This window comes from Sebastes fasciatus, chromosome 6, assembly GCF_043250625.1.
Source record: "Sebastes fasciatus isolate fSebFas1 chromosome 6, fSebFas1.pri, whole genome shotgun sequence".
In the NCBI taxonomy this organism is placed as follows: Eukaryota; Metazoa; Chordata; class Actinopteri; order Perciformes; family Sebastidae; genus Sebastes; species Sebastes fasciatus.
The window spans coordinates 30,941,171-30,966,348 of NC_133800.1; the positions used below are offsets into that span (position 1 = coordinate 30,941,171).

General features: G+C 37.7%; 1 protein-coding gene across 1 annotated transcript; it reads right to left on the bottom strand.

Annotated features, from left to right (window-relative positions):
• Positions 1 to 379: 379 nt before the first annotated feature.
• mccc2 (methylcrotonyl-CoA carboxylase subunit 2) lies at positions 380 to 22,679 on the bottom strand. Its single transcript, XM_074639190.1, has 17 exons — positions 22,457 to 22,679; positions 19,201 to 19,267; positions 18,603 to 18,687; positions 18,254 to 18,355; positions 17,856 to 17,983; positions 17,386 to 17,498; positions 15,704 to 15,817; positions 14,593 to 14,657; positions 13,816 to 13,915; positions 12,781 to 12,876; positions 10,903 to 10,975; positions 10,710 to 10,786; positions 8,711 to 8,777; positions 7,208 to 7,364; positions 5,540 to 5,654; positions 2,746 to 2,831; positions 380 to 832 (listed from the first exon to the last, which is right to left on the bottom strand). The coding sequence occupies exons 1-17, from the start codon at positions 22,586 to 22,588 to the stop codon at positions 715 to 717; spliced, it is 1,695 nt and encodes a 564-aa protein (XP_074495291.1). The 5' UTR covers positions 22,589 to 22,679; the 3' UTR covers positions 380 to 714.
• Between the last annotated feature and the right edge of the window lie 2,499 nt (positions 22,680 to 25,178).

Below are 25,178 nucleotides of genomic sequence, written 5' to 3' on the forward strand. Positions count from 1 at the left end.
GCCGCCTGCTAACACAATATTTGCACAATTATAAACATGAAAAGCAAACATAATGCTGGCTCAGAGGCATAATAAACCCACTAGTGCCTCTGGACAAGAGATTTTACTCTAAGTGAGCATAGAGATAATAGCACTGGACATCTTCAACTTTTTCTTTATTATTTTCCTTAAAACAGCTCCTCTGTCAATACCTCAACACCATGGTGTTATCTAAAAGGCATTTAGCCTGAAAGACCCTCTCTCTACACTGTGCCAGTCTGATATTTATAGCTAGACAGCGCCCCCTTTTGAACATTGTTTTTCCTCTGATACTGTATTCCTCTAATGAGCAGCAGTAATGGTCCTGAATAAAAAAAAAGCAGCTTGTATTTTTTCATATTTTTATTTAATTCAACATTTACAGTTTTTGATAAAAACTCAATCCAAGCATGAGGAAAAAGAGGTGAAAGAAATAGTTAAGTACAGTTTGCATTTACATTGGAATAGTAACAGTTAAGGCACAACTCATTGGTGGAAATATCCCACAACAACAGCACACCATCCAATCACGTCCCCATTGATCCGAGGTTGTGATTCTACTTCAGTGATTTTTCCTTCTTTTTTTTCTGTTTGTTGCTCTTAATCTGGTGACACGTCACAAGTAAAACTACAAAGACTAGTTTAACTGCAGTACATTACAGGTAGGTCTGAGTTCTACACCTGAACAAGCTACATTTACATCCTGAACACTCCAAAGCGTGTCTTCTTCGTTGGTGCGTTCAGTGCTGCACTGAGGCTCAGTCCCAAAACCAGACGGGTATCAGCGGGATCAATAATGCCGTCATCCCACAGTCTGTAAAAAAAAAAAAAAAAAAAAAAGCATCACATTGTTAGATAGCGCATTACACCTCACTTTTAAGATGCTTCTTGTAGGGCTTGTGCAGGTCTATTATCAATTACTTTTACAAGAATTAAGAGAGACCCTGCAGCCCTCTGCCTTTATTTTCCTTTTTCTTCTTATTTTGATTTGCTCTGGTTGCTTCTGGGCGTCTGTAAACAACCTTTGGGTCTCACGTGGGGGTGCAACCCCCAGCCAATAACAGAGCGCAGGGTGTGCAGCCAATTCAGATGGTCAAATATCGCTGCTCTATCACGCCCCTCGGCTTCTGAAACTGCCTCACAATTCCCCCTTTACTCTGTTAGATACAAGGTGGCCTTCTTTCACAGATGGGAACAGGTTGTGTTATTATGTGCATGTGTTCCAGTGATCCCCCGGCTCCTCTCTGTGATCGGTGTGTGTCTGTAGTTTGACGTGAGCAGCGCTGAGCCACAGCCAGCAGACAGGAAGCCTGCATTCATTCAAAATCCGGCAACTCTCGGCACCTTCCCACAGGATTATGCAAAGTTAGTTGTGTGCTTTCGAACATAACCGCCGGGAAACAATCAGAAAATTACGTTTTATTTCTCTGATTCGCTGCTTTGTTCTCACTAACGCCGCTCCCTCTCTTCAGTCACTTTATAGCTCGCTTGACCACCGCTGCTCTCCCTCTCCCTCTCGGCTCATTGAGTTATGAGTTGAGAATTATACCTTTAATACAGAAATCAAGATTTTGTGATTTGCATGACAAAAAAAAGTTTTCTATTATCAGTTACAATAATTGCGACACTTGCATATTATATTAATGGCTATAATCTTTCACTTGAATATTTTTTGCAGCTTTAAATGTAAAAAATAACAGCGAGGTATTGAATGTTCATAACCGTGTATTACAACCCAACAACCTCCTCTTAAAGAATAAATCAAAAATCCTTTATTTCCCCACATCCATCCGGGTGCATGGATGACCAGCAAGACATTTTGATATAGATTATTTCATACATTACTGAAAAATTGGAACAGGACACCACGGCCAAATTGCGAGACAAATACTGAAGTCTGTTGGCTCGGTAGAGTCATCAACTGTTTTGATCCTTCCCCTTTGCAAAATACATCAGTATCTCAATTTCCTGCCGGTTATCATTTCCTTAATAAATGTGTTAATAGCCTCTATTCATAGTCATCTACAGGGTCATGGCTGGTACAGGCCAGACTTTTCTTATTAGACATCTCGTACAGTTTAGCATTTGGTCTATTTAAAATCCTTTTGATCTTATGAGCTTTGTAAATCCTGATTGTTCTCTTTATAGTTTATCCAATTTATTATAAGTCTGTGTTGTGTGTTTTGAAACATTTTCAATCTCCTTCCCGTTTAAATAAATATGTATAAAATCTGACTTTTAAATATTTGTAATTGTCTCCCAGCACTGCAACAATTTTCCGCCACATGATGCAGATTTTGTTCGTAAGACCTCCACCGTCTGAGATGTGCTCTGCTCACATAAACCATGAAAATAGCCCACAGGACTAAATGAAAAGCAAAGATGGCTCATATTAGCAGAGCAACAGGACATCTAATGGAGAAGAAATACACTTTAAAACACATCACAGCATCACTCCTCATGCATGAACAGTCTTTCTCGTGGCTACAACGTGACATTGAAATGATTTAAATATAAATTAGAAACAAAAGCTGCTGTTCTCCTGTTTGGTAGTCCACCTCTGCACAACACTGTCATTCCACAAATAAACATTTCTCTTCTAGTAATAGTGTTGAACTGAATGACTCAACTGACATTGACAAACTTCATACACTGAGCTGCACAGCCTTTCGGTGAATAATGTTCTCACACACACACACAGATTGATGTGTCATGATTAAAGCTCACCTAGCGCTGGAGTAGTACGGACTGCCTTCCGCTTCAAACCGCTCCACTATTGGTTTCTTCATGGCGGCCTCTTGCTCTGCCGTGAACTGTGAATAAATTGTTAAAACAAAGGGATTGGTGCTGTAGGTCTGCCAAAGATAACTGCGGGAAAAATGTTTTAAAGTCATGCACTGTATAATCATCATTAAGTTTGGATTTGTTGCAGGGCTGTTGAATCAGACTGCATTAGTTTCAGCCAGGAAGACCGAATAAACTGGAAACCGAGTGTACAGTGTATGTTGGTTATAGACACAGGAAAATAAAAAGAATATATTTTCCAAGTTCTTATCCGGTATCAGTGTGTTAATCCCAGTTATCTTGTGTTATATGGCAAATATAGGTCACAAAATTTTAAATTAAAATCCCTTGCCCCATCTTTAATGGTTAACTTCAGTATTTTTCAACCTGGACCTTATTTTCTCATGTTTTTGTGTCCAAGTGACTAATGGAGATGACAATTTATGAACCTGACAGCCGCAAAACAGGCTGCAAGGACAAGTGAGCAGCAGTCAATGTAACATTACGTCCACTAAAAGTGCTCGTTTTTGCTACTGACAGGCTCAGATTGTTATTATAGGTGTCTGACAACATTATAGAACGGAACCTACAGAAAGAAATAAAACGTATTCTTGACCTTTCGCTTGATCCGGTCTGTTTGTTATCGTGTCCAATATACCGCTCAAGGAGAAGTCTTGTTGTGAAATCTGAATATCTGCAGCCATCGAATTCAAAGACCTCGTCCACATTGTCAAAATCCTCTATTCAGCCGTGACATTGAAGATCTTTTAGATAACAATAAGATACGCTTTCTGTACTCCAACACAACAAACTCTGCCCGGCTGGCACTCACGTCTCCACCATGGATGTATTCCACTTTTCTACCATTGTCTGGTGTTTGGATGTCAATTGGCTAAACCTTGAGCAACATTGAGGTCTAATTTATTAATTTCTCCGTTGTCCACCATCTCCTAATCTGATGAGGGTGAGGGACATGTGGGTGGACGCTAACAGTGTCTTGCTTATTAGCCAAACATCTACATCATGAACCTTGTTTTGTTGGGGTTTTTTGCATGGTACTGCTGGCTGTATCTACAAAAACTAGACAAAGGGCGCAATTACAAATCCGTTTGCTACTTCAGCACCACGGAGAGCGCCATGGATTTATCAATACACACACACACTAAAAAATGCTGGGTTATTTTATCTACCCAAACGTTAGGTTGAGCCTGCCGGGTCATTTTATTGGGTTATTTCCACGGTGCTGGGTAGTTTTTGTGCAGCCCAGCCGCTGGGTCAAGGTTTGTATCCGATATAAACCTACTAAGTCGTTACTGTAGAGACAAAGAAATACCAGTCTGATAACTAACTGTAACTTAATGGAGCTGCTGATAGATGAGACTCTCACTTCACCTAGCTATGACTAACCTTAGTGTTAGCCTACTAGCCAGTTGTCTACTGCAGAGCCACACCTATTTGTGTAAGAAATAACTGTAGGCTACTTCAGATGATTTCTTTTAAAGCTAAGCTTAATAAAGTGCATCAGCTGTCATTAGATGTTGCCTTGATGTAAACCAGATGATATCAATGCAGTATTCATATAGTGAATATATTTTTTGATAGTAAAAATTGTTCCTTTTCTTTCACTTTCAACAAACATATTGGAGTACCTCCATCAGGCTGAGGTGTCACGGCCATACCCCAACGTCCTATCACAAATGTAACATAAAAGGCCTTTTTGAAAAATGTAGAGAGAGTGTTTATTATTGCAAGTATTTATGATTTGCATTACCAAATCTTAAATGTATTTTAGATTAGGCCTATATCCAAGTTATTTCATGTACAGTCTATTTAAATAACATAAACCGGCATTCTAGTCAATATAAACCAATATTTAGGTTGAATGATCAACCCATCTTGCTGGGTTAGATTAACTCAGCGTATAGTTAGTCCAATATTGAACCAGTGGTTTAGTTTAAAACTACCTAAATTGGGTTGATTTCAACCCAGCAGTGAGAGCCGCTTCTGAGCATCTGGTGGAATCACAAGCATTGTCTAGAGTGGCCGCGATCAGCAGGCAGAACGCGGCACAGCTGCACCCGGTGGAGGCTACTGATGTCTCAGAGCCTCGGTCAGATTAAGGATCAATGAGTCCGGCAGACTAGACCAACACATTCAACTAAACAGCCCCTGCTCTCTCTCTGCTGCCAGGGGGACAGAGAGGCAGATGGCAGGTTAACAAGAGCGGTGCATTTTGGTCATTTTGCTAACAAGGGGCTGGCATCCCCCCTCAAATCGCCTACTGCTTGTTCGTCAGGGTTCAACTGTGAACACAAGTAGAATAAAGATGGTAAAAAAGAAATTTATTTTAAAAATTGAATTTATGATTAGTTTCCTTTTCAGTCTATTTCATGCCTGACTTTGTTAAAGCATCTTAAACATCACAGATTGAAACGCCTGCCATCGGGGCACTGATGGGACGTGACATTCTGAAGCTATTAATGCACACTTAATAAACCCATAAAAGCACACCTGACACAACTTAATTACAGCCATTTGATGACAGCACTATTCAGGATAAGCCATCACTGCAACACTTAACACTGATATCATTTTATCCTTGTGTAAGTGCCATGTCAAACCATTACCGAAAGAAAAAGTGTCTTCATAATATTTATGCTTTTGGCAGCAAATCCACAAAAGCTAATTTAAGCCCTTCCAGTGAAGCACAGACGGGATGATTAATGTGAATCGTTACCTCCTTTCCCTCGCGTGCCCTCTGATCCTTGGTGATGGTGGCCAGGACGGTGGCTGCCTGCTCGCCGCCCATTACAGAGATTCGGGAATTCGGCCACATGTACAGGAACCGAGGGCTGTGAGGAGAAAACAAGGAATTGTCAGTCTACTTGTTATTTGCTAGCTAAATCACAGACTAACCACTAATAAGAAGAAGAAAAAAACTGCATTAATGAAGATCTAATACTCTAGTAATAGTCTAATAATCTGATGACAATTACAGCAAGACATGATTTATGGGAGCTTTGGCCAGAAAAAGTTCCACTTCCACAGGTAATACTAAATGATTTAAAAAATCCAACCAAAGGTGAATAACAGCATAAATTTTCTAAAACGCTAAATCTGTGTTTATTTTAATTTTACAAGATAATGCTTGCCTGTCGTTTTCTAAATGTATTTAAATTGATGGAAAACAAAAAGGAGAAAGAGCTGAGTGAGACGCAGATGAGAAAGGTTTTAATTCAATCAGACAATAGCTTGTGTCTGAACTATTAGTATATGCAAGTTTTACTATTTTTTTTTGACAAATATGCTTTCTTTATGTAAATGTATGTATATATTTATTATTGAAAATCAATTAACACAAAACAATGACAAATATTATCCAGAAACCCTCACAGGTACTGCATTTAGCATAAAAAAATATGCTCAAATCATAACATGGCAAACTGCAGCCCAACAGGCAACAACAGCTGTCAGTGTGTCAGTGTGCTGACTTGACTATGACTTGCCCCAAACAGCATGTGATTATCATAAAGTGGGCATGTCTGTAAAGGGGAGACTCGTGGGTACCCCGAGAACCCATTTTCATTCACATATCTTGAGGTCAGAGGTCAAGGGACCCCTTTGAAAATGGCAATGCCAGTTTTTCCTCACCACAATTTAGCCTACATTTGGAGCGTTATTTAGTGTTCTTCTAGCTAGCATGACAGGGTGGTCAAGGGTAACAGTGGAATCCTTAGGTTGATATTTAGAGGCTAAATAATATGGTTGGTACCGATGCATTCCTTAGATTTCGTAGTTTCATATGATACAAGTATCTTCACTGTAGCTTTAAAACTGAGCCCAATACAACCTAAATATTGCAAGTTGCGTTTATGTGTTAAAGAAATTAGTGGCGTTAACAATGTATACAACAACATATACAATGCAGAAAAACACAACCTGTTTACAGGCACTAATACGTGTGTGAAAAAGGTTGAATAAATGAAATTATCCCATAATTCTCTGTCTTATCGTTCCTATAGTAGCAATACCCTCGGGGGACATTATATAAAAATAATAAGGAACACTGAAGAGGTGAAGAGTGGTAGTCAGTGTCAGAAAATTCTAATTAAAATGAATATTTTTATTATAAAATGTGCTTTTAGCATTGAAAAGGTTCAAATCTGAAAACCTCCGTTTCTGCTGCAACACAAGGTCACGTCCATGAAAATGTAAAATTCCAGGGGCATCTGATGCATGTTCCACATACTGAACAGCTTGTACAGCACATTTTGTACATTTTAATTAAGCTCTAACAATTCAGACACAGCTAATGATCTTCAGATTTATGTAATACTGCCGGTCTTGGCCAGGCTTCTATTTGTTCTATTAAGTTGTGATGCTACCAGTGCTGTCTTCTTCATACCTGTAGGCTCTGCCGCACATGCCATAGTTTCCTGCACCGTAGGAGCCGCCAATGATAACAGTAATCTTGGGTACATTGGCACAGGCGACTGCAGTTACCATCTTAGCTCCGTCCTTGGCAATCCCACCTGCTTCATACTCTCTACCCACCATGAAGCCTAAGATAAAGATGCAGAGGAGAGATTGCACATAAAAAACTGGACTGACTGTGTGTGTTGTCACCTCAGGGACAAGCGGCAAGGTGTGTTAAAAAATAAATCATCACTGCAGGTAGAAACTGAGAGCATGTTGAGGAAGAAAACTATACATCATGATATATCCGATTATCATGTAAACTGAGATATTATCACTTCGCCTTTTATCACATATCACTTTGCAGTGTGCGATTACGAGCAGGGTTTCTATAGGTGTCTAAGATCCCATTAACCCTTTTCCACTCCATTCATCTTTTTCATAGACCCATTTTGTCTTTCTTAGAGGAGTACAGGGGGTCTTTAGGGGGAGATAGCAGGTCAAGAGTAGATGTCACATAGAAGTGGTGTACATCATCTGAAAGCTGAGAACCTGAAGATTAATTTGAGCTGCAGCTCAGCACTGAGTGTTAAGATGTTCTAGTCCTAAATAAAAAATAGTGAATTGAATAAATTAGTGAATAAATTGTGAAAGTGTATAAGGGTTTAGAACATTATGAACTGCTCAGAAAGCCCCTTATTGTCAATCTACCTAGGAAAGCCATCCATCCTTTGTGGTCTGTGGTTGGAAAGTTTCATGAGGCTGTGATTATCCTAGAGGACACCACAGGTCATTTTAGACAGTGAGGTCAAATAAAAAAAAAAAAATGGTCTCACTAAAATGAAATGGCTACTATGGGGACTAACATCATCACACATTAATACAGTAGGGCTCATTGGATCCACAAGAGTCTCAGCTTTACAGTCATACCCAATTTATGTAATTCCAAGACCGTTTAGGGACCCCAGTATGCAGAAATATTCAAATACATAATTTTTAGAATAGGCAAAAATAACACATTTACACTGCATACAAAGCTGCTTGTTTTTTTGCCCCAAACTGCATGTGATCATAAAGTGGGCGTGTCTGTAAAGGGGAGACTCGTGGGTACCCATAGAACCAATTTTCATTCACATATCTTGATGTCAGAGATCAAAAGTCCCCTTTGAAAATTGCAATGGCAGTTTTTCCTCGCCAAAATGTAGCGTAACTTCGGAGTGTTATTCAGCTTTCTTCAGGCTAGCATGACAGGGTTGGTAACAATGGGTTCCTTAGGATTTCTAGTCTAAAACTGAGCCCGCTACAACCTCTGAAAGACAGTAAAGACGGCTGCGGGTGCCGGTGCCCCCAAGGAGTGGAAGAGGTTATTACTTAAATCATAATGAATAACCTTCTTCTTGAGGTGACGCAATAGAAAAATAAAAACACAACACAACAAATCAAACGGATGTCAATAATCCCCAAACCTCAGATATGAAGGATTCCCACTGACCTGTTATGTTTTGGAGAAAAATAAGTGGAATGTTTCGCTGGCAGCATAATTCGATGAAATGCGTTCCCTGAAAAAGAAATTCAAGTATTGAGTGAATCTAGTATTTATATTCCCACTGCACACAGAAACAACTGCCCAGAGGATAAAAACACAAACATATAGTATCACAACATTTAATTAAAATGATAGGATGGTAATGATTTAATTTCAATTAACAGGATCATAACCTGCACCAACAGAAAGAGCTGTTTCTAATGTAACAGAGAATTTATGCAAAACACACAAGTGTACATGCTAAACTGCCTGAAGTACTAGACTAGAGCCTGGCCTGTTGCTATACCTGTGACCCTACACTATACTGTCTGAATCTCATCTAGAGTTTGTGCTTTCATAAGAAGTTGGGAGCTGATCTGAAAGGCCGAATCAAACTTATAAAAATGAACAACTGCTTCATGTTCATCTAACTATTCATTAAGTGTGTGTCCTGTGAGCAGCTGGCCTCACCTTTATCATCATCTTCATCTGAGTGGAGATCAGTCAGGACAGAAATTTATCAACTTGGGAGGGAGGTCATCTGGCTTCACACTGGCTTTGTACTTGCTAGACTTTACTTTGAATACGAAGGAGCTGAATGGCCTTCAGCCTTGCCAGAAAAATACACTCAACCGCACACAGAGCTGCCAGGAGCTATTGCACAGGAAAACAAGCACAAAGGACTGTGCGCACTGTGCGGAGACACCTCATTTCCATATACTTTGTATTGCTGAATTACTCAGGTGTTTTTCTTTATTTTGGCAGTTACCTCCGCTGGCTTTCTTTCTGTGACGCATCCTGACTGGCATTGCAAAGTGTAAACAGAAGTTGGGAGACGGCGTGAAAGACGGTTGCTTATTAGAAGCTGTCACTTGGTGAAAAATGATCCATCAGTTTGCTCTCAAATGTGTGCACAACAACAGGAATCAAATCCTTTCTCTGTTACCTCTCCCTTTCACCAACACCTGGGGAAAAGCTTTTAACAATTTAACAGTTAGCATAAAAGAAGCCCGGGCTCGTCTTAAGTGATGACAGCGTGTCACGAAAATGCATCTCGAAATGCAGGTGCTGTATTGATTTTTCTTGGATCTGCTCTCCGAGCGTGTCTGTTCCACATCTGTGTCTGTCTGAAGCACTGTGTCATCAGCAATTACACTGATGAGATAACCAATGCTCACACTGTCACATTGAGACCTAGCAAAAAGAAATGAATCAAAGAAACCTTTTTTTTTTTTTTCAGGTCAAGCTTGTAATCTAATTCAAAATGTGTTTGAAAAACGTATTAGTCTGTAATCGTGAATTCGGCTCCTCATCTTTCCTAAGCCTGTGTAAAGTTCAGCGGTTCACGGCACACTGGCTTGCTAATTAAGTGAATTATATTGAATGAAAATTATGATTGTCCCTTGTCCATGGTTTGTAAATGCTTTGTGATTTCAATGCCATTCATCAGAGTACTCCTGAGATTGGCCGCAGAAAAGTGCAATTTTAGAGCGTATTGAGAGAATAATAAAAAATAAAAAAAACGAGAGAAACGCAGCGCCTTGACTGTGAAAGGTCACTACTACAATACTAAGGCTCCCTCAAGAGAGAAATATTGGTAGTCGGCATTGTAAGCAGCAAATCTCCGCAGAGAACACTATCTGAAGTGCTTCAGTATTAAGTTAAAGTCCTTGACATTTAGAGAAACACACTGCCAGCACAATGCTTACACCTTTGAAAATACAACCCCATCACGAGGCTTAGCTTTTCACACTTTACACAGGTGTTGCCCTGTTTGTTCATAATATCACAGGATCGAAGCCGTACCGCGGGTCTGAACGTTTTGTGAAGCCAGAGGCAAACTTTAGGATTTCTAATAACACTGTGGAGATACTGTAAACAGACTTTTAGAAATCCATATATATTCTTAAGAGAACACTCACTTTTAACGTTTTTCAGTCATCTTTGGGTACAAAAGGATATTTACCTTTTTCGCAGACTCTGAAAACAAGACTCCGTTGTTGCCAATGATTCCGACAGGGTAACCGAATATTCTTGAAAATCCTGAATAGGTACATATGGAGAGTTGAATGTTAAGGTTGATAGATTTCATGAAAAAAAAACAACATAATAATAAACATAATTTTTTTGGTTGTAGAAAGGGAAAAAACTTCACATACCTGTAATAAGTGTGTCTCCATAGAAAGCCTTGAACTCATCAAATTTACTGCCATCTACAACTCTGGCGATGACCTGCAATCAAATGGTTAGAGGAAAGTTGTAAAAGCCAATAATGCAAAGCCAAATACAGGACCAGCGACTTGCATAACAAGTTTACAATATAGATTTGTTTGTTTGTTTGTTTTAAACGATATGATCTGACGTGTTACAGGGTAAACGCTGGTGATATTCTATATTTTCGTTATTGTCAACAAATCCAATCCAAGCCATGAGTCCATTCATTCCTACTGAGGATGTAACTATATAAAAAATGGGCCATAAATATATTGTTTCTTTTTTAAAAACAGCAATTTCCTAAAACAGCTGGGTACTGTTTATCTAGCACAGCAGCTGTATTCTTGAGATATCACAAGATCATGGGAGAATCGTGGTAGGAGTGCCCCGATTAGTCGACTAGTAGGTCGTTTTGGTCTTAGTTGACTAAGATTTCTTTAGTAGCTTAGTCATTTTCTATGCTTTTTTCATGCTAAATGACTTATTTCCAACAAACTTATGAGCGCATCTCTGGTAAACACAAGATCTAAAGTGGTGCTTTTGCATGATTCTTTGTGGAGAAACTCAGTTTTGCAGATCTGTCGATTAAATCAACTAATCGATAAGTCAAAGAAAAACCATACGAGTGTTAGTTGACTGAGAATTTCTTTAGTCGAGGACAGTCCTAAATTGCGAGATCAATCACACAAGAATCAATCGTGTCAGGCTTTAAGAAATGCGTTTGTGTCCAGACCAATCAGCGTCCAGTGAGGAGCTACTATGGATATGGTGGTATTGAGTATCTATAGCAGCAGGACAGTGTGCGTTAAATCAACTCAATATAAAATACAATGCCTGTGTTTGTGGTAATGAAGGAGTATGTCACCCAGTGCAACAATGTGGCTCATTGATGTGTTTTTAATAGCTTTTGGACAACAATGGAGCTCTATGGCACAGAGGAATAAGATAAATCAGGCTTTGGCTACACAGACAAGACTTGTTAGCGGGATGATAGATCAATTCATTGTTGGTTTTGATCTTTTCAAAGAAATTGTTAATAAGAAAAATATATAAAGTCACCAGACTGAAGCAATTTTCACTTGAGTGATTTAACTTAAGTGATTTCAGGGTGCCCTGTGTTGAAAAGCCTATTACAGTTGAAAAGCTGCTGTAAAGAGGGAGCAGCCACTTGATCTTGTATCCTAAATGGACTGCCAATACTGTTCTCCACTACAAACAGTTTGACATCTCCAGAGTTAGCAGTAATTCTTGCTCCTGGGTCTATATCAAGAATCAAAGGCACAGGCTTTAAACCAAATGAGAACATCTGGCGAGCCCTGCCAGAGAGCAAAAACAAAGTGATTGATGTTGGCTGTCCTTTATCGACTGAGCTCCTGACAGAGAGACCTGACGGATAAACATTGTTTACAGTAGCAATCTGAACCTGGAAAAGCCAGGTTCGTTTATGTTTTTCATAAATCTAAAGTATAAAGCAGAAGTGCAAAGTGTGAATAGGTTCTATAAATCTTGATATCTGGTGGTAACACTACAATAAATCAATTTAATCAAAGAAAATGCTCTGCCAAACACACATTAAACACATTAAAGGGCATACTGGTAAAGTTATATCTAAAGCTGTCTGAGTGGAGTTAATGCATGATTTTACATTGATCAGTATAAGCTTATTACGTGTTTTATGACAAAAGTGACTCAAACCACCAGAAAAAAAAAAAAACTACACATTTAATAAGCCCCAGTGATGCTACGTTCAAATACATGAAATCTAAAAAGGAATATTTTCTTCCATTACAGCCTATAACTTGAACAGGAAACTGGACAGATACCTCTCTGACATCAAAGTTGCGTTTCAAGTTGTCTCCAACTATGCCGTAGAGTTCATCTGCAGGGTAGAGAGGGGCTTCAACCGGTTCTGTGGTGACCTGAAAAAAATAACAGACTCCACGTCAACAGAAAGCACAGACAGCTTAACTTGCTAGAGAATAAAAGATGATTGTTAAAGGGCGGGTCCATCTGCATTGTTTTCCGTTTTTCCAAATGCAAATGCGCATTCAACTCAAGGTTACCAAAGGAAGCAGTAGCTGAGTCAGCTGAGTTTGGAAATAACTGAAAGCGTCAGTTCGGATTTTTTGAGGTGGGGTTGTATGTATACTCTGCATTCCTTGCATTCTGCAAGGTAAAATTAAGAGAGCGATATAACGGCTTCAGTTCTCCGTCAGAAAAGGCTGTCTGACAGAGGTAAAGCGACTGGATGGGAGCAGCAAGAAAACGTATTTTAGCCACCTAAAAAAAATCATTATCAGTGTACGCTATATTTAGAATATTGTCACAGCTTTACCTCACCATCAGACAGCTCTTTCCAACGGGGAACACTAGCTGTTATATCGCTGTCTTCAAGACCAGACCAGATTCACAAAAACAGTAATTTTACCTCGCAGAACACGGAGTTGCTGGATCGATCAGTTAGTTTGTTTGTGTTACTGTTTGAATATCGGATCCGAACTAACACAACATCCACACAGAAGTGCACTGCTTAGCTTCCGTGCCGGTACTCCTGTCCTGCTTCTACAAACTGGGAGCGTGCCGACCGCCATCTAAGCTACTGTATGTAACGTTAATACACTGACTATAAGCATGCATATATGCTGTACATGTAGCAGCGTCATCATGCAGAAACCTACGTCAGGTCACGTGGGAAAAAGCATTTTTGACACTAAAACATACATTCTTTGACCAAAATTTGAATGTTCAGATTTGAATACATAAGGAACACCACTGGGAAGCTTAAGGATGATATAAAGCCTTAAAAAATAACAATAATAATGGACCCGCCGTTTAATGATGTTCATTATTGGACTGACCTCGATATTTTTCCTGTAGTTGAGGTTTCTCACTGCCTTTCTTGCTAAATGGATGGCGTGGTTATCGTCTAAAGCGTAGTGGTCGGTCACACCAGATTTTCTGAAAAATAAGCAACAAATCAATAACTGTGTCGTTATTACTGCACATACATCACTACTTAAAAAGAATAACACTAATAAGAGAGTGTGGTTTGTTTCTTACCAAAACCCACCGTATTAAAACTTGTAACCTGACCTTCTCTGCCTGTTTTGTTGTGTTATAAAAATATTGAGATTTATGTACAGCGAAAAACAAATGATGCCTGCACACTGAATCCAAACCCCTAAATTTATGTAAATGAAGAACATTTCGATCCCAGTAGGGTCCTCTCATGTCAAAAACATTTTGACCTGAAGCAAATCCCAGTTTGAATCACTCTTTTCACCAGCGCAGACTTCCAGTAGCCTTGCATCTACATGTGATGTGCATATAATTACACTCCTTCTAAAGTAACAAAAACAAATCAAACCCCAAATACAGTAGTGTCTATGACCTTACACAATTCAAAAAGAAACCATACTCTCTGTGTAAACCCAGCTTATAAATGGCACCACTGGAAAATAATAGTACCACTTTATTTGTCAAGTTTTGACAAGAATGAATCTATTTTAGGTTGAGTCTCAGTGTTTCTTATGGACAACAGACTAATGATGTTTTAGTTGATGAACAACACTTCTCTAACAGCAGAAACATGTAATAACATGTGCAATGTAATGAAAAATACTGTTATTTCATACTTGCAGTGAAGATCAGCTCCACCAAGGTCCTCTGCAGAAACTTCTTCCCCAGTGGCAGCTTTGACCTATAAACACAAAAGCACAGAGACTCTCAAACACACACAAACAACAAACACAATATTAGTGATGAACTTCAGTGTTTCCCCTGCACGCTGCGCCGCTGCAAAAATATGACCGCCGCTGCTGAAATGTTTTTGTTTTACGAGAGGAGAGAGGAGAGGAGAGGTGAGGGCTCCGTCTTATCTCTTGAGAAACTTTGCGTTTACCTGATAATGTCAGCACAACGATTAGACCAACAAGCACCGGGTAGATGTCAACAATGAAGCACGCAATGCTGATCACAGATTCAGGATTATCATTCGCCGAAGGGAAAACAGACCTGCAACTTCACCCGAGTGTCGCACAAACCACACACTTGGGCTATTAATCAACAGCGAACATTCAAAGCTTGGGGGTGGCTCAACCTGCAGCAGTGCGGGACCGCGGTAACCGGAGGAGCACTTTAAACTCTCGGTTAGTAGGCAGCACGGACTTGTGTCATTACAGCAGCACAATTTCTCTGTCACACACTCAGAGGTTTCCCCCACACACGTTTTTTTCGAACAAAATGTGTCATGATGAGTCCGTTAGTGCTGTTTTTACACCTTGTGTGGACAGTTCACACTTGCCTCTGTGCACTCAGTGTCTCCTCTCCTAATCCCTCTGTGCATGCGAGTGTAGACGTACCTCAAAGTACAAAGATAGTAGATAGTCCAGATGCAGTATGATTGTTTTATTCTTCCTGTTTTCTTCTTTGCCTTATGTGCGAGGGCCGCAAAAGATCTCAATCTCTAAGAAATTTTGACGGTATTCCTCAGAGATAATAATATTACATATTATTTGGAAAGGATTCCCTTAAAGAAACGTCATGAATGTAAGTTACTTTATCATTGAAAATATAATTGTATTTGTTTGATAATACAACAGTGAGGTGATGCAAGTTCATTTATGATGTTGGTAAAACCTATATATGGTATATGAACCATCAATCCACTAACAGGATTACAAGCCAATTTGATGCTCCAACTTTTATCCTAGTGTTATATAATCTGGCAGCAAAAACATGTCCTACCAGGGGAGGCCCTCCGAGGAAAATGGTTCCTTGCTTCCGCACAATGATGCTCTCATCTGCCATGGCAGGTACGTACGCTCCTCCAGCAGTGCAGGAGCCCATCACAACAGCAATCTGAAAGAGCCAAGAAAGAGTCTAATATTAACAATGGACATTCAAGATTGGCAAGACATGAAAGCTCTGCTTATCAAATTAATGTCTGATTTCTGTGACAGTGTAATACCAGCTCAAGGACAACTTAGCTTCGAGCAAGTCTGTAGCTTTCCACTTGATTGTACCAGTAGGGATTCAGATTCAGTATTGATTTTACGCTCCTTCATGGCCCTGTCCTTACAGGCCCTTTTCAATGAGGAATTGAGTTGTCAGTGCGATTAACAACGATGTTATGGGCACTGGCAACTGGACTCGGAAATTTATAATACAGCAATCTAGCAGTAGATGTGGCGGTAATACTAAACATGGCTAGAGGGGGGGAAAAAAACCGTAAGGAAAAAGAATAAATGCCACAGAAGGAAAAGCTTTGAATAATATATAATCTGAATCATTGGGAGAGACAATATTAGCAATTCAGTTTGTTGAAGTTGTGTGAACATATTCAGCTGTGTTTATAACCTCTGGGTCTACTGGAGAGATGTGAGTGCAAGACCTGACTCCTCTACAGCACCCATCACATTTATCAGCTCTCACACTAACTGACTTCTTTTTGTCTTGTTTTCAAACACAAGGATGTGTTTCCTTCGGTAGTCAATAGCAAGATGGATCAGTTGCCTGCAGACAATGAAAAGATGAATAACCTACAGTAGTGCAGTTCATTTAAATTTACCACCCCTGCTCTTTCTGATATAATTTTTCAGACAGCCCTGTCTGCTTCTAAGAACTGATCCATGAATCAACGCATAAATTATTTTAGGGCACTTTCACAAAACAACATTTTGTCCGTTTTAAACAAACTCTGCTGCAGTTCGTTTGGGCAGTTGTGAACGCAGTAATCGCACTCTGGTGCGTGCGGACCAAAACAACCGATCCGAGATCGCTTGCAAGAGGTGATCACGGACTGTTTCAGAGCGAACCAAAAGCAGGCTGCCTGTGCGGGTATATATTGAGATTAACACAGGTAGACGTCAGGTTAACAAGAGTGGGAGAGGACTGACTTTTTGCTTGACATCTGGGCCGAAGACAACATACAGAAATAAAAAATAGTGACATTTATAAAGTCATTCGGGATAAACTGGGGGAGAAGGGATTTGTGCACAGTAGATCAGTGCGAAATGAAAGTAAAATCACTTTGACAGCAATATATTAAAGTCCGCGATTCCCTGCATAAAAGTGGCAGCTTTCGAGACGAAAAAGATAAATTCGCTCCTTCATACACGCCCCTCAGCAACTTATTTTTTTTATTTTGTCCATTTTAATTTGTGCACTGTGAAACCGAACCAGACTAAATAGAAAACAAACCAAAAGTATCACTTTCACTCTGATTTGAACGAGCCGAAACAGACTATGGCTTGTGAAAGCATCCTCAAATACAACAAATGTACTATCCAAGACAACAACTGTAGGCTACAGTAAAAGACAGTGACCAAAGGTAGACAAGCAAATTATGAAATCATGGTAAAGTGTCAGCTGCTCCAACTGTGTCATATGATCAATATGTAAAATGCATTGTCATAAAGCAAACATACCTGTGATATTCCCTCTGAAGACAGCCTGGCCTGGTTGTAGAAAATACGTCCAAAGTGATCTCTGTCTGGAAAGACGTCGGCCTGTCTGGGAAGATTGGCCCCTCCTGAGTCCACTAAAGGAGTCAAGAACATCAGAATATTTAGAAAACTCAGTGAGTATTATTAACATCTGGTCTCTGGCTATATTACAGGCACCCAGTCTTCCTTATACGATAAAATGCAGTCTGAAAGCCTCAACCTGGGACTTCTGGGATGTCCAAAGAAGATGCCCAAGAAAAAAAACTGACTGACTTTGGAACAACTGCAGAGACCTTGCTGATCAAGTTACTGAATTTAATGAATCATAGTGAAAATACAACATATAGTATGCTATAGTATGCTATAGTATAGTATTATTTATGTATTTCCCCCCTTTTCATAAGTAAAGGTTTCTTGTTTTACCAAACTCTTTCAAATACAGAAAAACTCACCCAGGTAAATGCATGGCAAGTGGTTCTGCTGGGCGATTTCTTGCGCACGAAGGTGTTTCTTCACTGTAACTGGGAAGTATGTTCCCCCTTTGACTGTAGCATCATTTGCAACAATAACACATTCCACCCTATGAGAAATAATTAAAAAGAAAACATTGAAATATGTAATGCACCTGGAGTACTCGAGGGAAATCTCATTGGAAACTTACCAAAAAGCTAATTACAAGTCACAAAGATGAAATTAACACCCCATGTAATTATCATAGACTTTAAAATCTGAATATTTTGCATCTTGTTGAGGATGTTTAATCTGCATTTAATGAGGCACAGAAAGTGGCTTAAAATTCTATTTTGTAGTCTGTTTTTAGCAGATATATCTGCTCTTTCATGGTGCTTACCCTGAAACCCGCCCAATCCCAGTGAGTATACCGCCTGCTGGGACTTCCTCTTTTCCATATAATTCATATGCTGCGAACTGAGAGAATTCCAAGAAAGGGGTCCTGCAAGAAAACCAAATTAAAAAAACATGTTATACAGGCTTGCCATGTAAAATAGCCCTTTTACACGTGAGATGTTCAAAGTAGGGGTGTACAGTTAACAGTAAGAGGCCAGTGTTCTCAAAACTACCTGCGCCATGGTTTGTGTAATGACGTCAAACCAGAGCACTACAAATCTTTTGCATCTGATCTGCTGGATATGAGTCAGCCATGAATTTTGAATCAAAGATGGAAGTAGATGATACTGTACCCTGGGTCCAGCAGTCTGTCGATACGCTCTCTAGGCAGGAGTTTCCCACGAGATGTATGAAGTCTTCTGGCTTTTTCTCCCCCACCTGGATTAATACAAATAAAAGGCATGTTAACAAACAATTTGGCACAGTTTGGATAGTCCAGTGTTGACGCAGCATGTGTCAAAGTGTAGATCCTAACACAAACCACATACATATACCCTAGGCATTAATACTAAGATAAACATTTAGTATGTATGCACTTCTTTACACTCTATTGCATCAACTGTCATGAAACTAACTGTAGTTATACACTGCAATCTACTGAAAGTTAGATAAGTACTAGTAGCACTGAAATATCTACTGTAAATAAAGGTGTGACTGTCAATGTTTGCACACAGTGTAAGCTTAGAGCTTACGATTAAGAACCAGTTGTTACTCTCAGTTTGCACATTCACATGTGAGAGCAGAGCAGGCCCTTAAAGCCTTCATATCTACTCTACGGGTAGATCCTGAGCAGTTTTACTAAAACAGATAGGTGTAACTAAAGGTGTTTTGATAACACTTTCATCACCCAGATGGCCGATGGTGTGTAATCTGTCATGTGCTCACACCTACCCAATTTCACCTTCTCTGTCCGGCTTTTCAGTTCATCAACAATAACTTGCATTCGCTCATAATTCTCCTGGAAAACAAGAAGAGCATATAGACATTTGTTTTGTTTGTCATGTTGTATGCTGATGACAATTTGTGGCAGACATAGCACCACATAAATGACAGAGTTAAGGAGTTGGCTGCTGTAACTGGATCCAAACAGGCTGGTAGGAAAGTGTCAAATTGATTTAAACAACAAAGTCTTGAAGGGTCAACTAAACTGTGAAGTGAGTATCGTGTATAGTAGGGGCAGGAACATTTCCCTAACACTTATGAATGTATGTATGTTTTAATCATTAACTGTTAATGACAGAAACACATGATTGATTAACAATTTAATCAAAGTACCACTCAGCCCCAACAGAACTGCCACATAATCAAGTACAAAGCAGGGCGACTACCAGCTGCTCACCAACCAGATTTATATTCAGTATAAGATTACAGTATAAGCCTTTCACTTAAAACACCCCTGTTAGCTTGCAATAACACCCAATCATGGTCTGAGTGGGTGAGTGTAGTGATTATCCCATTACAAAACTGGAAAAGTTATGATTATGGAGCTAATTAAATTGTAAAATTCAGCTCTTAGACCAAAGTGATCTCTGTCTGGAAAGACGTCAGCCTTTCTGGGAAGTGATTATTATTAACATCTGGCCTCTGGCTATATTACAGGCACCCAGTTTTTCTTATACAATAAAGCCTGAAAGCCTCAACCAGGGCATTCTGGGATGTCACAAGTCTACACTGACTAAAGCAATCCCCACAGGGCCCTTTGACTTTGGAACAATTGCAGAGGAGACCTGGCTAATCAAGTTACTGAATTTAATAAATCACAGTGAAAATGCAACTTCTAGTATTCTCATTTTTTGGGTTAATCATGTGCAATATTTCTCCTTTTTTCTCCAGCATGACTTTCATATTTATGCATTTAATCTGGTAGTGAACGTATATTTTTCCCCTTTTGTATTAGACATTTACTACCCCCTCAACACTCATGTCATCAAACTGTATTTGTCAAGAGGAAATGAAAAAGATCAAGAATATAGCTGCAATAACACTGATTTAATGTGGGACGCAATCACTTAATAGGCACGTAGACATGTTTATGTTGGTATATTTTTTCCCCCAAGCTGGAAAAGTAGAGAAAATGTGTCTGTGGTGCCATCCAGTGACATTTTTTTGGTGTTGCATAATATAGTGAGGATGTTGGTTACTGAATGTGGACACTATGTACCAATAATTACACTGACTGATGCATCTCATGATTAAAAAAGTCATAATATGAGAAAAAAATCGTAATATTACGAGAAATCAAAGTCGTAATATTATGACTTTATTCTCATATTACGACTTTTTCTCATTAAGTTATGACTTTATTTTCATAATATTACGACTTTTTTCTCGTAATATTATGACTTTATTTTCATAATATTACGATTTTTTTCTCGTTAAGTTATGACTTTATTCTCATAATATTACGACTTTTTTCTCATAATATTATGACTTTATTCTCATAAAGTTATGACTTTATTCTCATAATATTACGACTTTTTTCTTGTTAAGTTATGACTTTATTCTCATATTACGACTTTTTTCTCATAATATTATGACTTTATTCTCATAAAGTTATGACTTTATTCTCATAATATTACGACTTTTTTCTTGTTAAGTTATGACTTTATTCTCATAATATTACGACTTTTTTCTTGTTAAGTTATGACTTTATTCTCATAATATTACGACTTTTTTCTCATAATATTATGACTTTATTCTTGTTATATTATGAGAATAAAGTCATAACTTAACAAGAATAAAGTCATAATATTATGAGAAAAAAGTCGTTATATTATGAGAATAAAGTCATAACTTAACGACTTTTTTTCTCATATGACTTTATTTCTCGTTTCAAATATTTTTATTAAGAAGTATGTGCATGTCAGTGATACAAACTTTTGTGAGGTGTTTATCATGCCTCATTTTTTATATATATCCACAAAAACAGACAAAACTAGAAACTAAAGGCAAACAAAATGGAGACAAGCAAATACAAAAAACATACGTGATGAAAGGAAAACAAACAAAACAAAAACAAAAACAAACACCCTAAGGCAAAAAAAACGTTTTTTCTCATAATATTATGACTTTATTCTCATAATATTACGACTTTATTCTCATACTATTATGACTTTATTCTCATACTATTATGACTTTATTCTCATACTATTATGACTTTATTCTCATACTATTATGACTTTATTCTCATACTATTATGACTTTATTCTCATAATATTATGACTTTATTCTCATACTATTATGACTTTATTCTCATAATATTATGACTTTATTCTCATAATATTATGACTTTATTCTCATACTATGACTTTATTCTCATAATATTATGACTTTATTCTCATAATATTATGACTTTATTCTCATACTATTATGACTTTATTCTCATAATATTATGACTTTATTCTCATAATATTATGACTTTATTCTCATACTATTATGACTTTATTCTCATAATATTATGACTTTATTCTCATAATATTATGACTTTATTCTCATACTATTATGACTTTATTCTCATAATATTATTATGACTTTATTCTCATAATATTATGACTTCATTCTCATAATATGACTTTATTCTCATAATATTATGACTTTATTCTCATAATATTATGACTTTATTCTCATAATATGACTTTATTCTCATACTATGACTTTATTCTCATAATATTATGACTTTATTCTCATAATATTATGACTTTATTCTCATACTATTATGACTTTATTCTCATACTATTATGACTTTATTCTCATAATATTATGACTTTATTCTCATAATATTATGACTTTATTCTCATAATATTATGACTTCATTCTCATAATATGACTTTATTCTCATAATATTATGACTTTATTCTCATAATATTATGACTTTATTCTCATAATATTATGACTTTATTCTCATAATATTATGACTTTATTCTGTAAATCTCAGATGTTTTTTCCCTCAATGTGACTTTAATACTTCGTAGTACATTGTCTCTTTGGCCCTCACTGCATTAGACTTATACACTATATACTTAGACTATAAGCTGTGTTACCTTCATCACAATGCTCACATGTTTGTGTTTGTGTTTGTCTGAAATGTCTCTTTATATAGTGAAGCTTGCTGACCTCTGATCCAGCTGTTAGCAGCATGCTAACCTACCTGATATTCAGACGTCTGTTTATCCGGATCAGAACCGAGTCGAGCGACTTTATCCGCATAGTAAGACCTCGTGGAAGCTGAAGGTAGACTCCTGCAGCGAAGCAGCCACGGTCTGGCCGTGTGGAGCAACATGTTGACGCTCACGTTTATCTAAAGGTTGCAGTTTGTAGCTGCTAGCCTGCTAACCTACCTAATCACTGGTGTTTAATGGGAGTATGCAAACAAGCTTTATGGTGCTTTACCGCCACCAGCTGGTCTGGAGGTTCTCTGATGCATGGAGAGTGGATCAGGAATCTAACTACTCACTGGTGTTACTACTAAAGAAACTACTAAAGAAACAATAATAATAATAATAATAATAATAATAATAATAATAATAATAATAATGATAATAATAATAATAATAATAATTGTAATTGTAATAATAACATAACATGTAATATGATAAAATATATATACAAATAAATTCAAATTAAATTAAATTTTAAATAAATAAAAAAATAATAATATTGGATCAAAACACTTTTCCCCAGAACTTCTTAGTAAGAGATCCCTTAGATCTTAGCCCAACTTCATTTCTTCAAGATTCACCACCAGTTCCATTTACTCAGCATCATATTTTGGACAGTAGAGCATAACATAGCTTATATTGTATATTGGTAGAATTTCAATTTTTTTATTCTTATTTTATTCTAACGTTTTTATCTATTCTTTTGTTATTTTACTGCTTATCTGCACCAACAAAACCAAGGCAAATTCCTAGTGTATACCTCTTACACCTGGCAATAAACACGATTCTGATTCTGAATATTTTCTAATGTTTCTTCCTGATTACAAAATTCACACCTTCCTGTATTATCTTTTCCTATTTTTAAATAATGTTAATACTGTTTAATCCAGTATGCCCAAAACATAACCGAGATATTACTCATCATACCTACTTTTCTTTGAATACTGTATAACTACCATCCTGTTCTCGCTTCTTTCCACTGTTTTTGACACCTTCTTTCAGCTTATGCTTAATTATGGTCTTCATTTACATCTTACTAAAGGGTACTGTGATGTCAATCTGATTTGTTTTTGTGTCTTCCTTTGCATACTTGTCAGCTAATTAATTTCTTGTACCGGTAACCATACAAATGTAATGTCTAATTCCATCACTTGCTATAGTGTTTGCTGTATCTCTATTAAAACATCTGCTCTGCAGTCTGAATCATTGCACTACAAGCAGATTGGAGTGAAGCTCCATTTCGCCACCTGCTGTTCATACAAACTGTCTACATGTGCCCTATGCTACTCTTTTATCAGTTGTAAAAAAAAAATGTAATATAATAAATGTCTTTGACAGAATAATCTTAACTCAAGGTCCATTTACACGCTAGAGCTTTCAACTGCATCCCATCAATCAGGATGTATGTATGTATGGTTGTGGACCTTTAATTAAGATTATTATGTCAACATACTATTCCCATGACCAACAATGAAAATTCCTGCTTATGTACATCCTCCACGCCATGCTCAAAAAATGTAAACACCACATAGTCTCTTATAAAAATACATAAATATCAATATTCATCCATAGGCTATATGCAAAATGTGTTTTTTCACATCGAAAAAAATCTATTTTAACATCATTGATCAATTAAAACATGTTGTTTTAAAGCGTTTAAATTGTGTTTATGATTCATATTAAGTTACAAACCAAGATGCCAAGCAAGAGAAGAGAGGTCATTATTCAGATCCATACTGCCATCATGTGGGATTTACAAGCATTACACCCCTGAAATCAGTAAATAATTTGTATGTGTGTGTGTGAGGAGCTATCTATATTAAAGACACATATTCTTTGGTAGCACCAATTTTTTTTGAACTCCACAAAATAAGTCAATAAAATAAAGAAATACATCGTTCAAACATTACCTTTATTTGAAGGCAGTTTCTTTTTTTTTTTACCCATCATATAGGTGGAAGTTTTAAGCATCAGTAGGTTATTAACCTTAGGAATAAAGCCATACGTTTTCCATCATAAGTCTCTCTAAAAGTGTAGAAGAAGATTTCTATTTGACTTTAACATACAGTAACACTGAAACAGACACAGAGAGAAGGCCTTGTCTCCTTTAGAAATGGGAACTAAAGTTGGTTTTAAGTGGGAATCAGAGTTAGCCTAAAAGCTTCAACACACATCCCTTCTGACCCGCGTGCTTTATTCCAGCTAGAGTACATTTGGTAGAGTATAGGCTGAAGAGCATTCAAACCAAGAGCTTTTAGTTCATTTAGTTTCAAGAGGCCTTTCTCCTCCAACGCTTCCACCTATTCTGTCGGCATGCATAGAAATGTCCATGACCTCCACTCAAATGGCTGCTCCTGTTTTCTTAGGAAATACACAATCCTCCACTCTCTGCGCGAACTTAAACCCTCTCACTCACCCAGCTCTCTCCACTTTGCCGTGACCCCTGAACCCTTCTCACTGCCGCAGCGGTGAAGTGACAGAATAGATGTAGAGGCATGAAAAGCCTCTTAAAAGTACAAAAAAAAATTAAAAATAACATATTTTGATTGGTAGTTGAGTGCAGCAAAGTGTTTGAAAAGCACACATGGTTGAAAAAGAAAGACAAACTGAACAAGGTATCATTTAGTCCTGAAATTTCTGTAAAATCATAGGTTAAAGCCACTAGGCCTTTTTTATTATAGTATTTATTAGTATTTATTAGTCAATTTTATA

What these genes read in the sequence shown, in the direction of transcription:
- mccc2 (XM_074639190.1), bottom strand. Translation starts at nt 22,588, where the DNA reads ATGTTGCTCCACACGGCCAGACCGTGGCTGCTTCGCTGCAGGAGTCTA. An exon ending in ACTACAGGAAAAATATCGAG is followed by an intron (nt 12,877 to 13,815) that starts GTCAGTCCAATA and finishes TATTTTTTTCAG; the next exon opens with GTCACCACAGAACCGGTTGA. An exon ending in TTTTCTCCAAAACATAACAG is followed by an intron (nt 7,365 to 8,710) that starts GTCAGTGGGAAT and finishes TCTTTATCTTAG; the next exon opens with GCTTCATGGTGGGTAGAGAG.